Genomic DNA, 14,806 nt, shown 5'->3' on the forward strand with positions numbered 1-14,806 from the left:
GTAAAATGGACAGTAGCTAAAAATAACAGCATAAAATCATTAATGAAGTTTAATCTTCTTTAACAAGGAATTAAAATCTAAATCTCTATGTTATCCATGTTAGCTTCATTCTGTCTGAAAGAAAGTCTAGTACTTAATAGCGCTGCATATTTTACAGTTAAGATACAGCAAATAGCTGTGGTCCTGATAACCAAACTGTGTTATTAAAAGAGGTGGCTTTTTCAGAGTATTCCTTTACTGTACATATACAGTAAAAAGCTGCATTGTCCTGAAAAAATAGACAATATCTAAAATAAATACAGTCTAACGGTAAACATCAGTTAATAAAGTCAGTTTTTATATTTTATATTATATATCAATTTTTAATATTGTCTAAATCTCTTTTTGTATCCATATTCTATCAGAGAAAAAGTCTAGTACTTTACAAAGTACTGAATATTTTACAGTAAAAAAAGCAAAATATTGTCCTATTAATCAAATTAAAGGACTATGTTTAAAAAAGGCCAATTCTAAGGTTACTAGTTGCTAATTCTTTTGGAAACTAGTTGAAAACTAGGCTAACAGTTTATATTGGTTCAATATAAGCATGTCTCTTTATGTAACCTACATTAACCTGTACTTTACAAAGCACTGACTACAGTAAAAATCTGATGAAAGGTTGTATTTTCTGGAAAGATAAGCCAAAGTCCTGCAATCAAACGAGAGGACTTACAAGTTACAGCATTTAGAAAATTTTGCTTTACAGTAAAGGTTACAGTAAATAACAACTAATTTTAACCCACATTAGCCTTATTTTTAGTACCTTCCAAAATACTGAATTCTTTACAGTAAAGACACAGCAGTGCTACATATTCTGGAGAAGCATCCTAACAACCCAATTAATAAGTGCTAAAATGTGTCAGTATTTTGAAAGCGTATTCTTTTAGCCATAGGATTCTCTTTTTGTAGCCTCGTATCTTAAAAGTAATGAGTATTTTTTAGTAATCGGCTGCCTTTCATAAATTTTTAATTTTTAATTTACAAAATAAAGTCCTTTAAAAATAACTCTTTACAGGAAAGAAGACATTATCTGGACAAGTGTCCTTATAAAGTTAAAGGGTGATAAAAGGTGATAGTATTTAAAAAATACAGTCTTACAGTAAATTATGGTTAATAACTAGGTTAAAGCTCAGTTAAAGATTCACTCCTTTGGCCATAATAATAATAATAATAATAATAATAACAATAAAAGTAAAAAAGTACTATTTTACAGAAAATCTGTTTTACTAATCCACACATATGGGATGTGTTTGTTTATTTATTTATTAATAGTTCAAGTTGTCTCTTTTTGTTTAGCCTTGTACTTAACAAAGTACTGAATATATATCCTGGGCCTAATTCTACAATTAAATATTGTTACAGAGTGATATGAGAAAACAGAAAACAGATTGTTAACCTATTCTGTGTTCAAAGGGGCCTGTCCTGTACACAATACTGACTAATTTACTGTAACAGTACAGCAGAGTACTGCATATTCTAAAAACATGCCCTAATAACCCAATTAAATGGTTTTGTAGCTCTCTGTGCTTAAAAACCCTGGTACTTTCGAACGTACTGAGTATTAAATAATAGTAATAAATGTTTTACAGAGTGATATTTTAAGAAACTAATCTTGCCTAGTTAATAGAGACTTGACATTTTTAGAACTAGCCAATTCTTGACTTTACAAAATACTGTATTCTTTATAGTAAAGACACAGCAGAATTCTACCTATTCTGGATAACTGATCTACTAACCTAATTAAAGGTTGCAAGCTTGTGTCTTTGTTTAACTTGTCCTAAGAAAAGCCTGTAAGTACTTTACAGTAAATGTCTAATTAGTTGTTTTACCAATTCCCAAATAAAAGCCTTGTACTTAAAGTGCTTAATATATGTTTTGGAACATTGCCCTAATTATCATATTAAATGTTTTACAGAGTGATATTTTACACTAAATTACACTAAAAGTCATAGTAAATATAGACTTGCCATTTTCAGAACTAGTCCCATGAATTATATATTTTTCTTCATATTTTAGCCTGTTTTAGTTCCAAAAATCCAGTACTTTACAAAATACTTAATTCTTTACAGTAAAGACACAGCATGGGTCTGGTGAATTAAAGGTTGCAAGCTTGTCTCGCTTTGTTTCTTAGAAAAGTCTGGCACTTTAGAAAGTACTGAGTACTTTGAAGCAAATGTCTAATTAGTTATTTTACCATTTCCCAAATAAAAGCCTTGTACTTAACAAAGTACTGAATATATGTTTGTAAATATTGCCCTAATTATTTTATTAAATGCTTTTGAGAAAATACTCTTGAATAAATGTCATGGTTAATAGAGACTTAGCCTAAGTAATTTTTGCCTGTTCTAGTTCAAAAAGTCCAGTACTTTACAAAATACTGAATTTACAGTAAATACTCAGCAAAGGTCTGGAGACTTTACGGAATGGCCTAATAGCCAAATTAAAGGCTGCCAGCTTGTCTCTTACTGTGCCTGTCATTAAAAACTCTGGTACTTTAGAAAGTACTGAGTACTTTACAGTACATTTCAAAAAAGTCGACCAATTCCCAAATTAAAGCCTTGTACTTAAAGTACTTAATAGTTTTTTTTTTTTTGGAACATTGCCCTAATTATCTTATTCAATGATTTACAGAGTGATATTTTGAGACAATTCTCTTGCACTAAAAACATAGTTAATAGAAACTTACCATTTATAGAACTGCCCTAATATTTTAGCCTGTTCTAGTACAGAAAATCAGCACTTTACAAAATACTGAATTCTCTACAGTAAAGACTCAGTAATGGTCTAGATACCTGACCTAAAACCCAAATTAAGGGCTGCAAGCTTGTCTCTTTCTGTGGCTTTGTGTCATTAAAAAGCCTGGTACTTTAGAAAGTACTGAGTACTTTACAGTACATTTCAGAATTTTTACCAATCCCCAAATTAAAGCCTTGTACTTAAAGTCCTTATTGTTTTTTTTTAGAACATTGCCCTAATTATCTTATTCTATGTTTTACAGAGTTTTTTTTTTTTTGTGAAAATTCTCTTGCACTAAAAAACATAGTTAATAGTTAAAAACTTTTTAACCATTTATAGAACTGCCCTAATATTTTAGCCTGTTCTAGTACAGAAAATGTTAAAACTCTAGTTCAGAAAATCAGCACTTTACAGAATACTGAATTCTCTACAGTAAAGACTCGGCAGTGGTCTAGATACCTGACCTAATAGCCAAATTAAGGGCTGCAAGCTTGTCTCTTTCTGTGGCTTTGTGTCTGGTACTTTAGGAAGTACTGAGTATTTACAGTACAAGGTAAAGCTGTAATTGGTTGTTTGGCCAGTACAGGACCATACAGCTCTAATCATCCAATGAAACACTGTTACAGAGGGACATTCTCAGCCTCGTGTCCTGCCAGAGCTCACCCACAGCCTCAGCTGACCCACATCAGGCAAACGAGCGCAAACGTCTTCAGACGTGAGAGAGAGTGTGTGTGTGTGTGTGTGTGTGAGAGAGAGAGAGAGAGAGAGAGAGAGAGAGGGAAAGTTGAAGTTTGCGAGCTTTCACTTTCTGCCTCCGAGGCGGGGTTTTTAGGCTCAGAGCGTGGAGTAAAAGAGGAGGAGGAGGAGGAGGAGGAGAGGAGAGGAGGAGGAGGGTGGTTTCTCCCTTCCCTGAGCTCTAGCAATGCTACAGCACGGCGTACTTACACTCCTCCGCTCGGCGCTCCTCAATGTTTCACTCTGAACTGGCCATGTACTCTCCCTACTGCCTCACACAGGTAAACACCACTGGGACCGCTCGCGGGTCTGTGTATGAGAGCCTGAACGCCTGAAAGCCTGTGCGTACGCGCATGAGTGTGTGTGAAAGAGAGAGTGTGTGTGTGTGTGTGTGTGTGTGTGTTTCCGGACGCTCCGAGTTTCGCTCTCATGTGCGCGGTTGCTCTTCTGCCTGCTTTTCTCTCCTTCTGTCGCTACTGGGGGGCAATTTTGCTTTTCTGCCCCCCCCCCCCCCCCCCCCCACCTCTCCCTCTCCCTCTCCCTCCTACCCTCCTTTCCCTCCTGCCCCACGGTGGCTCCTTTCCAGCTCGCGCCGCTCCGTGTCGGCGCACATGGGGCAAAATGGCGCTTCTTCTTAATGTGTGTGTGTGTGTGTGAGAGTTTTTTTTATTATTATTAAAATAAGAGAAGATAGAGGGTCTTGTAGCACTTCTATGGGTGTGTGTGTGTGTGTGTGTTTTTTTTGTAGTCTCCAGTATGGAGCTATTCAACTGGTGCGCACTGGTGTGAGCACCGCACTGCTGGCCTTATCGACTGTCCTCGTTTTAAATGAAAGTTCAAGCGATTGGCTTTTTTCATTGAATCATTTTATCTGAGAGAGTGTGTGAGAGCTGATGGTGCGAGTCTGAGGAGCAGCAGCAGCAGCAGGACTTTGGAGATAAGAGCATGGGCGCAGTGGAAGCCTCTGCTGTTACCTCACATGCTCCCAGCGTGACTTTGCAGTAGAAGCGCCTCTGTGTGGAAAGGGAGGCAGTTTGGGGTCGATTCCCCCTCTGTTTTGTGAAACGGGACGTTTGCTCTGCACCCCTCCTGTATTTACCAGGGCTGGTCTATATACGCCTATAGCCCGCTACTGTGTATCTTACCCTCAGCTTTGCGCGCGCGCGAGGATACTTTGTGCGGGTTGTAATTACCAGCACTTTTATGTTACGTATGTTTACCAGCTTGGCACGCACGTGCGAATTATAGCCTGCACTGTACATGCAATATCCCCATGCAGGGTCCCCTTTTTGCACGCTGTCGTGCATGCACAGGGACACACCGTGCGTGCAGTTAGACGTGTATTAATGTGTCGATCGATGCAATATGTGCAATTATTAGAATCCCAATCAAACAAATATGCCTCTGATATGGCCGTGCATGTGTTGCAATATTGCGCAATGCATTTTGCAAAATAGTGATCAAGCAATGCCTGTTTATATTTCCTAAAGATTGTGAAGACTGCTGCTGCTGTGGCTCATTATCGATGACTGTAGCTGGATATAATCAATGCATATATCTCCCTTTGCTATGATACAGCACCTGGCTTGATTTAAGCCGGCCAAAAATAATGCATGCTACAGTCACCTTGCGTTAGACAGCCTTGAGCATTAAGCTTATACCACACTGAGCAGGACGGCGCGCTTTAATTACCCTGATCGAAACAAATGCTAAATATATCTTCAGTTCATTCTTATGCATTTAGAATATGTATTAATTTGGCATAAATTGGCAGCATTTCAGAGACTTTCTTTTGCTTATGTAGTTTTTTTTTGGGGGGGTGATGCTGTGTCTAAGCGTGGAGCTGATTTAATCGTGGACTGCACGAAGCTCGTGAATCTCATAAAATGCAGAATTATGTATTTTTGGTATTTAAAATGTGTATTAATTTTGTTTTATTGCATTAAAACGTAAAGAGAAAGAAATAAAAAAGGAAAGTGAGGAATGTGACTTTTTTATTTTAGTGCTCGTGTCCCAGGCTGACACGCGGCCTAGTCAGAGAGCTCGCGGACTAAAGTAAAAGCAGAGAATTTATAGTCATCTGCAGTTTTGATATTTTTGCAGAGTTTCGTGTGTGTGTGTGTGTGTGTGTGTGTGTGTGTGTGTGTGTGTGTTATTGTGTATAGTGTATTTAATGCTCTGCGCAGAGTCTCGCGATGTTTGACCTCCGCCTGGCTCTCCGTCCTCTGGCGCGTGTTTGCTGAGGCTTTCTGTCTTTATAAAACGAGTCGGTTTTAAAGTTAATTAAATTTAATTAGTCTGATCTTAATATTTAATTCAATTTTAGCAACATGTCTGATTTTTTTAAATGTTATTTGATCATTTCTGTGTCGCTTTTGCCCGCTGTTGTTCCGCACCATTCACTTTCCTGCGTGTTTATTTTAATATGTGTATTTTTACACTTTATTTTTCTATATTTTCTCTTTTTCGGTCTTTTTTTCGTCCATTTCAGCTGGTTTGGTCTTGGCCTCGGTTTCTTGGCAGCAAATGTCTTGCGTGCTTTTTCCCCCCCTGGCCCAGAGCAGGCTGGGTCACGGACACGGGGCTTCTTTACACCCTTCAAAAATAATAACCTGAACCGTTAAAGGTCTCTAATTATTAAATGGATATTATTTTTATTTTGTGTAATTACAGTGATAAACAATAGGGAGGAATGTAGTATAATGTAATGAAGGACCTCCTCCTCATTTATTTAATACTTGATGTTCAGGAGCACTTGATCAAGTGCTCATCATTTACTTATACACACACACACACACATATATATATATATCATCTTATATTATTTCATAATATATTATTCACTCTTGTGTATTCCAATTCTACATAGTGAGAATTATTCATAAATAAGTGATATATTGTGTATATACACACATATACACACACATATACACAATATATCACAATATATCATATATGTATATATATGCATTTCATATGTATACATATATAATTGTATGATAATGATCAAAAGTGACTCACTTTTGCATAAACATGCGTTTATTGAAATTTTGGATCAAATAAAATTCCTAATAATTAATCAAAGTGAAATACTGTGCAGGTGCATTCAATTGCAAAAGTAATTTTGTATAAATAAAAAAAAAAAAAAAAAAAATCAAAAGCTTTATCATTCAAGGCCCAATGCTTCATAACTCCATACAACCCACTGCACTGTCCGTTACTGTACCTTATTCATCCAAAAGTTTGTGGATGCTGCACAAACAGTGTATCTTCTGAAATCAAAGGTATTTAAAGTGACTTTACATCAGAAACAACTCTTCCCCCGCAGCTCTTCAGGGAAGGCTTTACAATAGATGTTGGCTCTATTAGGGTCAGGTAGTGATGTAGGATGGTCAATTCAGGCACTTCAACTCATCCCATTTGAAGGTTTTGGATAAAGCTTGGGTCTCTTGGTCACTTCAGAAAACGCAGTTCTGCGACTCCACATCCAAATGCTATGAAGCTTTATGAGCTTGAGCCTTCCTCCAGTGATGTGTGGCTGCTCCAGCTCTTCCCGTTCTACTGGCAGTGCTTTTCTTCAGAGGTGATACAAGCTGTATATGTTCATCTGAAGGCCTGCGTCAGAAGGTGAGGAAGCTTAGTAAGAAGAAGTGCATATAATGCCATGTACTTTCTTAAAAATAAAGGTTACGTATGGCATCAAAATGTTTTTTTTTTGTTTTTTATGGGCCATATCGTTCCGTATTTCCCCTCAGTCTACCGTTATCTGCTCCTCTGCTGTTGTAGCTGATGGACTGGGATGATGTCCTGCACGGCTCATCCTCTAAACACGTCCACAAAGTTCCAGCAGCACATGTGAGGAGCATTAGAGCCAGAGAAGTGAGCTCAAATCTTGGCTCAGCCCAGGAAAGTAAATAACTTACTGGTAGTGATTTAATAAAATGAAGCTTGACAGAAAGATAAATGACTTTTTGTTAGATAGATAAATAATGAAGCCCCCACAAGAAAAAGGTAGGTGAATGCTGGTGAATAATTGAACATTTTTATTTCTTCACATTATGCAGATGTCTGGCTCGTAACAGACCAGCATCAGCACCAGGCCAGCGGTTTCTTTCAGTTAATGAAAATGAATAGGCCGGAGCACCCAAAAAAGCACAAGAATTAATCACATGTGAGAAGAACTCTGGCCGACCATTTATCTCACTTAACTAATTCAATCCCATTGTGTTGCATTTATGCTTTTTTGGAGTATTTTTCAATGCTAATACTCTCTTCTACTCGAGTAGGCCTCATATCTGTGAAAAATTCACTCTGCTCTGTTGGTTCAGCTCTTTGGCATCAATATAGCATTTAGCATCGCATTTTAGACCAAACCAGAAGGTTAGAGTTCAATAAACTTAACTATGAATGAGGAGGTGTCTCAATACTTTTGTCCATGTAGTGTCTCAGCATAGGAAGTTAAGTTTGTTCAACTCTAACCAGAAGACAAAAGTATTGAGACACCTCCTCATTCATAGTTACTTCCAAACTCAAGGGTATTTAAAAAAAAAAACCTTTATTCTGCTTTTTAATGTCCAGGGATGAAGGCCTTCTGTTAGAACGAGCATTGCTGTGACACTTTGATTGCATTCAGCGACAAGAGTGTTAGTGATGTCAGGATGTTGTGTAATCACCACCCCACCTTATCACACCTCCAACTCATCCGAAAAGTATTGAATGGAGCACTGTGCCAACCGGTTCATGCTTATCTGCTCCAGAGAGTCCTATTCTATTGGCAGTACTTCTCTACAGGGACTAGATAAGCTGTGTGTGTGCATTTGCACATCTGTGTCAGCAATGGGTGCAACTTAAAGGTAGCTGAATGCATTCATTAGAAGTGCTTTTTTTCTGGAGGGTGGGTTTGACATGGGGCGCTGGGGTTGTCCGTCAGGACTTGGTCACCTTCCTTTGTCTTTCTGCCGTCCCTCGGATCGCAGCTTTTGTGGGGCGAGTCTCGTTTTCACACAGTCAGAACTCAGTTAGCAGATTAGCGCGTGAGCGAGGAGAGAAAGACCAGGGTGGAAAAAAGAGAAAGAGAGCAGCTTGGGAGTGAGACAAACTCCCAGAGCACCCAGAGACGCGGTTTGGGTTTGGTGTGTTTAATTGTGGTTAATTATTAAAAAAAAAAAAAAAGGCCACATGCGTGTAAACAATGCAGCCTGAATTATTAATGCTGCTAAAAGCTTTTCTGGACTCCACAAGAGGAGAGCAGGTGGGGTCTTTAGGCGTCGTGAGCGAGCGTGTGAGGAAAAAGTTAACTAATTTTGCAGAATTGGGTGGGTATGATATAACTGTGTGTGTGTGTGTGTATGTGTATGTGTACAGTATGTGTATTGGGGGCCTTGCACTTGTAATGGCATTGTATTTCTATCAGGAAATGTTTGAATAATTGAAAGATGAAAATTCGGAATATGATTAATGCTACTGCGTGACGCAGGGATGGGCGATTTGGTGATAATAGTGATAATTGGTGATATTTTGACTATATACAGAAATATCCTAATATATAGGCCTCGCTTTCCTGAAGCTTTATTATTAGGAAAGCGTTTTGTTAGCACGTACGAGACCTACAGTATGCTCAGAAAGTGTAGCGTTCCCCTACCCCTAGCAATATCCCAAACACTAGGAAGATGAAGACTAGCACTTCACTTTTCAAACTGATGCTCAGAGGGAACGGAGCTCGGAGGGAGCTCCCCAGCTCCGATATAACAGCGAACAGAGGACTATGCCAACCAACATCACACTAGAAGTGATGTGGGGAGTAGGTGCCATCAACCCAAGGCTGATTGTGCTCCCTCTGACTGACTGGCTGCTGATGGCAAGAGGGCATGACCCGGGATTGGAACCATGCAATTTTGCGATTGATGTGGCTGATGTGTTCATCTCTGTGTTTGCGAAAGTTCTGCCGTAGTAATGCAAGACTGATTGTAGTAGCAGTAGATACCTCCAGTAATATATATATAGTGGTTGGTGTGGCGCAACAGATAACACCACTACCGGCCAGTAAGCTACCACACCATGTTGGAGACTGGGGTCCGATTCCCAGTCTGGGTGACTATGCTGCGCTACACCAATAAGAGTCCTTGGGCAAGACTCCTAACACTATATCGGCCCACCTGTGTAATACGAGTAACCTTGTAAGTCGCTCTGGATAAGAGCGTCAGCTAAATGCAGATAATGTAAATGTAATGTAAATATACTATACTACAGGCTTCCTACACGTGAGTGGAGGATTTCACAATGACAGAAATAGGAGTCATTCACAAACGGAGAGGGAGAGTACGAGAACCCAGAGTAGAGTCGTTTGCAATATTTGAAAGACAAACAAGGAGAAGAGAGAGAGAGAGATAGCGAGCGAGCGAGAGAGAGAGAGAGATAACTGTGCTACAATGACGGTACACCATGTTCTCTTCATTCCCTTAAAATCATTCCCCATCCTGCGTCCTTAGACTGACCTGGGATCAGTTCACATCTTCAGCTTCTAGTGTGCATCTAGAATTTAAGAGTTCTAGAGGGAGACAGAGTAGGAGGAACTAGGCAAGGGGTGGCACTTGTGTAGCCCTGCATGCAGGAGGCACAGCATGACGCAAAATAGACACTGTGGAAATAGCAGGGTTTTGTTTACAGCAAATCGAAGACAGACCCTGGATTGGAGTTGCGGTGCATGCATGTTCAAGCTGCTGATGGTTGAATAGATCAGTGTGTAGAACTGGTGCTGTCTGTGAGCGACCGTGTCTTGCTGTAGAAAAGAAATGCAAAGCTTTAGTTCTTGTTGGATGCGCTATGTTTTTGGTGACAGTTTTAGAACAGAATTTGAAACAGCTAAGTATTTATTATTGCTTTTTTTGTCTAATAATAAACTTTTTCCAGACTAATATTTGTTCAGAACCAACGTTGGACATTGAGTTTGAGTTAAAAATGGAAATCGCTCAGACGTCTTAACCCAACACTTGACAGACGTTGAATTTTGAATGTAAATCTAATTAACACATCTGTTCAGAACCAACATTGGCTTGCCTTCAAGCACCAATGTTACAGATGTTGAATTTTCGTTGAAAATGAAAATTGCTTATACGTCAAAAACCAACATTTGTTAGACGTTGAATTTTGAATGCAAATCAAAGTCACAATCTATCCAGAACCAACATTGGCTTGACTTCAAGCACCAACGTTAGACAACTTTTTGTTGAAAACCCAACGTTGTACCTATGTTGAGTTTGGGGAAAATCAAAGTGGGAAATCAAAGTCACGTAGTCGTTAAAAAACAACACTGGGTTGACTTCAAGCACCAACGTTAGACAGATGTTGAAAATTTGTTGAAAAAATTAAAATCTCTCAGACGTCTCAGACGTCAAAACCCAACAAACCACCAATTTTGAATGTAAATCAAAGTCACACATCCGTCCAGAACCAACATTGGGTTGACTTCAAGCACCAACGTTAGACAGATGTTTAATTTTTGTTGTAGATGAAAAAACAACAACGTTGGACCTTTGTTGAATTTTGGTCACATAGTCGTCAAAAAACACCATTTGGTTGACTTCAAGCACCAACGTTAAACAGATGTTATATTATTAAGATATTAAATGTCATTTCGTTAAAGTTCAGTTTCCAGACTAATAATCTTATCAGTGTGTTTTCCTTTCTAGTTGAGTTTCTGGCAGGAACATATATTATTTTTACATGTCTAGTAAATGCAGCCACATCAATAAGGCATCAGTTCATTAGTAGAGGAAAATAAATTCAGTGGTAGAAATGGTGGCCACTCAGGATCATGTGGCATAAGGTTAAAAGAAAGTGACAGAATTTCTCTGAACCATCAGTCTTAAGTCATCAATCTTAATCCAACATCGGACTGCTAGCAATAAGTCACCTTTCCCATCTTTCTTAGTTCCCAGTTGAATACTGGCTGGTTTGGCAGGTATTTCCCTGACCGCACAAAAGTGATGTCTATTGTTACTGCCCCTTGGATACAGATGGCACATGGCACAGTTGTGACTGAAGCCAAGAGTGCCAGTAGCAAGGTTTAGCTTTACACTCCTAAGCAGGTGCCTTTATGCTGCATTGCTGCTGGTGTAGAGATACACTTCTCATGTGTGTGTGAACGGATGATTAAACCGTGCATTCTGTACAGTTTGCATCCCTTCCAGTGAGTGTTTGAGGGAGGGCCAGTGTATGTACGTTTATATAGTATGTGTGAACATAGTGGGCATATTTAACTGCTTAGGTGGTTCTTTGTCTGGTCAATGGTTCTTCTGAGAAAATAGGTGGTTGGTTCTCAGAGCGTCTTTAAGAAATAGTTATAGTATATAGCACCAACAGAAGAGTACTATATAGAACCCTTCCATCGCACAAAGAAGGGGAACCAGCATGGAGACGTAACAAGGTAACAGTGCTCAAGACGACTGTGCTGAACATAGTTATCTTCATACATTATTCAGTAATATTAGAAGCCCGGTTGGTAATTAAAAGGTAACATGAGCCATACGCCGATCAGCCATAACATTAGCACCCTTAGCGCGTGGATGGGATATATTAGGCAGCAAGCGAACAGTCAGTTCTTGAAGGTGATGGAGGTGTTAAAAGTAGGAGAAATTGACAAGCGTAAGAATCTGAGCCACTTTGACAAGAAGTAAACTGTGATGGCTGGACCACTGGGTCAGAACATCTCCAAAACATCAGGCAGGTCTTGTGGGGTGCTCCTGGTATGCATTTGGTGTCTGAAGATTGCCGAGGCTAATGTAGCCAGCAAGTAATCTGAAGCACGTACTCCACTCCACTAATTAGCGCCGTGCTAACTGCTTGCATAAATCCTCACACACAGTCTCAGATTGAGTTGAGGTGTTCAGTCATCTCTAATGAACTTACCAATGTGGTTTTTGACACTGTATGACTCACTTTAGGGTTCAATTCCAGGTATGAGCAACCAGAAAAGAAGTTCTGTTATTGTAGAGACTGTTCCATACACGTCCACACAAGTCCCATGGTGCACACACTTATACACACACACATATTACACAACCATTTGCACAGGAACCCTAATCACTTCAGTGTGTGTGGAACTGTGTCATAATAGATCCGTTCAAAACGATTACTTCATCGATGATTCAGTATTGTTGTTCTCTCCAGTAACTGGAGCAGGCTTTGAGAATGGTTACCACAGTTGACCTGTCCATGCTCCGCCCACAAACGTCTTCTAGCAACGGTTGCTTGGTTGGACAAGCTGTGCGGTTGGGAAAGGTTCCACTGAACCTGAGAAAGTTGGGGCCCGGGTGGTCCAGCGGATCAGAGATTCGCTGGTTCGTATCCCGAACACACTGCTAGCCGTTGGCGGCCGGGGCCTCCAGAGAGCGCAGTTGGCCTGGCTCTCTCTAGGGTGGGTAGATAGCGCTATCCCCCCACATCACTCTAGTGCGGCGCTGGCCGTCACTGGCGTCTGCTAGCTGGTGAGTCAGAGCCGGATATACGGCGCTTCCCTCCAGGTGCGTTGGTTGGTTGCCTGGTGCCGTTGCATCGGCGGCAGTTCGAAAAAGAGGTGTGGCTGGCTGTGCCCTCACTAGAGTTCAAAAAAGAGGTGTGGCTGGCTGTGCCCTCACTAGAGTTCAAAAAAGAGGTGTGGCTGGCTGTGCCCTCACTAGAGTAAATTGGGGAAAAATGGGTAAAAAAATCTGAAATAAATTTATATATATATAAAAAGAACCAGAGAAACTGTAACAGGAAGGGGTTAAGGGACCTGCTCAAGGTCCCAAAAGTGGGAGCTCAGCACAACTGGCCCAGCAGGCAACGGACATCATTTTGACGTCAGAACGTTGTACCAATGTTGTTCAGTTGTGCCAGTGTTGGACAGATTTTGAATTTTGGTTGACATCAAGCTTCAACATTAGACAGATGTTGAATTTTATTTACTTAACACCACAACATATGAACATATCAATGCCTAATAATGTCACAATTTCACATGGTGTGGACGTTAACATTCTGAAGTTTAGCAGATGTTGGGGAAAAAAAATATCAGATTCACGTCAAAACACAACTTGCTTGAATTTTGAAATCAAAGTCACATATTAGTCAAAAATCAACACTGAGTTGACATCAAGCCCCAACATTAGACAGACGTTGAATTTTATTTACTTAACTTTATATCAACATATTAGCACCTAACAACATTACACCACTACACGTTGTGTGGACGTTCGGAAGTTTAGAAGTTAAAATACAACTTTGTACAGATTGTTGACGTAAATCAGAGTCACATATCTGTTCAGAATAAACGTTGCGTTGACATTAAGCTCTAATGTTAGACAGACGTTGAATTTTTAGTTAAAAAAGAAAATCACGCAGACATCAAAACCCAATGTTTATCAGACGTTGAATTTTAATTGGAAATCAAAGTCACATATCCATCAGAAACCAACACTGGGTTGACATCAAGCTCCAACGTGACACAGATGTTAAATTTCAGTTGAAAATGACATTCGGGTTGATGTCATCACCCAACATTGTAAAGATGTTGAACTTTAGTTGGAAATTAAAGTCACATATCTGTCAGAAACCACCATTGGATTGACATCAAGCTCCAACATTAGACAGATGTTGAATTTCACTTACTTACCACCATGACGTAACGGCCTACCTGCAACCAGCTGTCACGGCCTACCTAACAACATCTACTGATGTTAGAGGCCAACTGGAGATGGAGAGGGGGGGGGTTAACGAACCCACAACAGTAACCCAGCACTCTAACCACTGAGCTACCGTTAGCGTTAGCGCTGTGGTGAATTTGTCATCATTTCAAATCTGTCAAGTTTACAACTATATAGTCGGGCTGTGTACACTTCAAGCTGGACATTTTGAACAGTGACTCCAACCAGGTGTCCAACAGCTTTTCCTTTGGTTACTGGGATCTTCTCTGACATTCTGTAAAGCTTGTCCAATCCAGCAACATCAGTTGTCAACAGTTGACATTCAGTCAACTCAAGCTGATCAGTTCATTTTTTGTAAGTTCTCACAGAAAGACACCCTCTTTTGATGCAGGAGCCTCTGTACTGTTTTGTCCACACGCCTGTGGGATCCTTCGCTATTTGGGCGGCTTTGTTGTGGTTATAGCTGCTAAACAGAGAGCAGAGAGGGGAGTGGAAGCGGCGGTTACCAACGTCTTGTTAAAAAAAAAAACATATACGCAGCGTTCTACCTGACATGATGATGAAAGTGTTTGTGTTTGGCCAATACATGGCGCGCGCGTGTGTGTGTACACCAG

The 14,806-nt window shown here is 39.9% G+C and overlaps 1 protein-coding gene across 6 annotated transcripts in view; it reads left to right on the forward strand.

The window, feature by feature from the left end:
• The window catches only part of nfixa (nuclear factor I/Xa), a 155,491-nt gene that overhangs the window by 19,124 nt on the left and 121,561 nt on the right, over nt 1-14,806 (forward strand). The window contains exon 1 of one of the 6 annotated variants that reach the window (XM_072657550.1): nt 3,647-3,791. The exons of the other annotated variants lie outside the window; for them this stretch is intronic. Within the exon in view, the coding sequence (XP_072513651.1) occupies nt 3,744-3,791 (48 nt within the window). The 5' untranslated portion in view covers nt 3,647-3,743. Of the gene's footprint in view, nt 1-3,646; nt 3,792-14,806 lie in introns of those variants that run through there. 6 annotated transcript variants of the gene reach the window in all.

Source organism: Salminus brasiliensis, chromosome 15, assembly GCF_030463535.1.
Source record: "Salminus brasiliensis chromosome 15, fSalBra1.hap2, whole genome shotgun sequence".
Taxonomy (NCBI): Eukaryota; Metazoa; Chordata; class Actinopteri; order Characiformes; family Bryconidae; genus Salminus; species Salminus brasiliensis.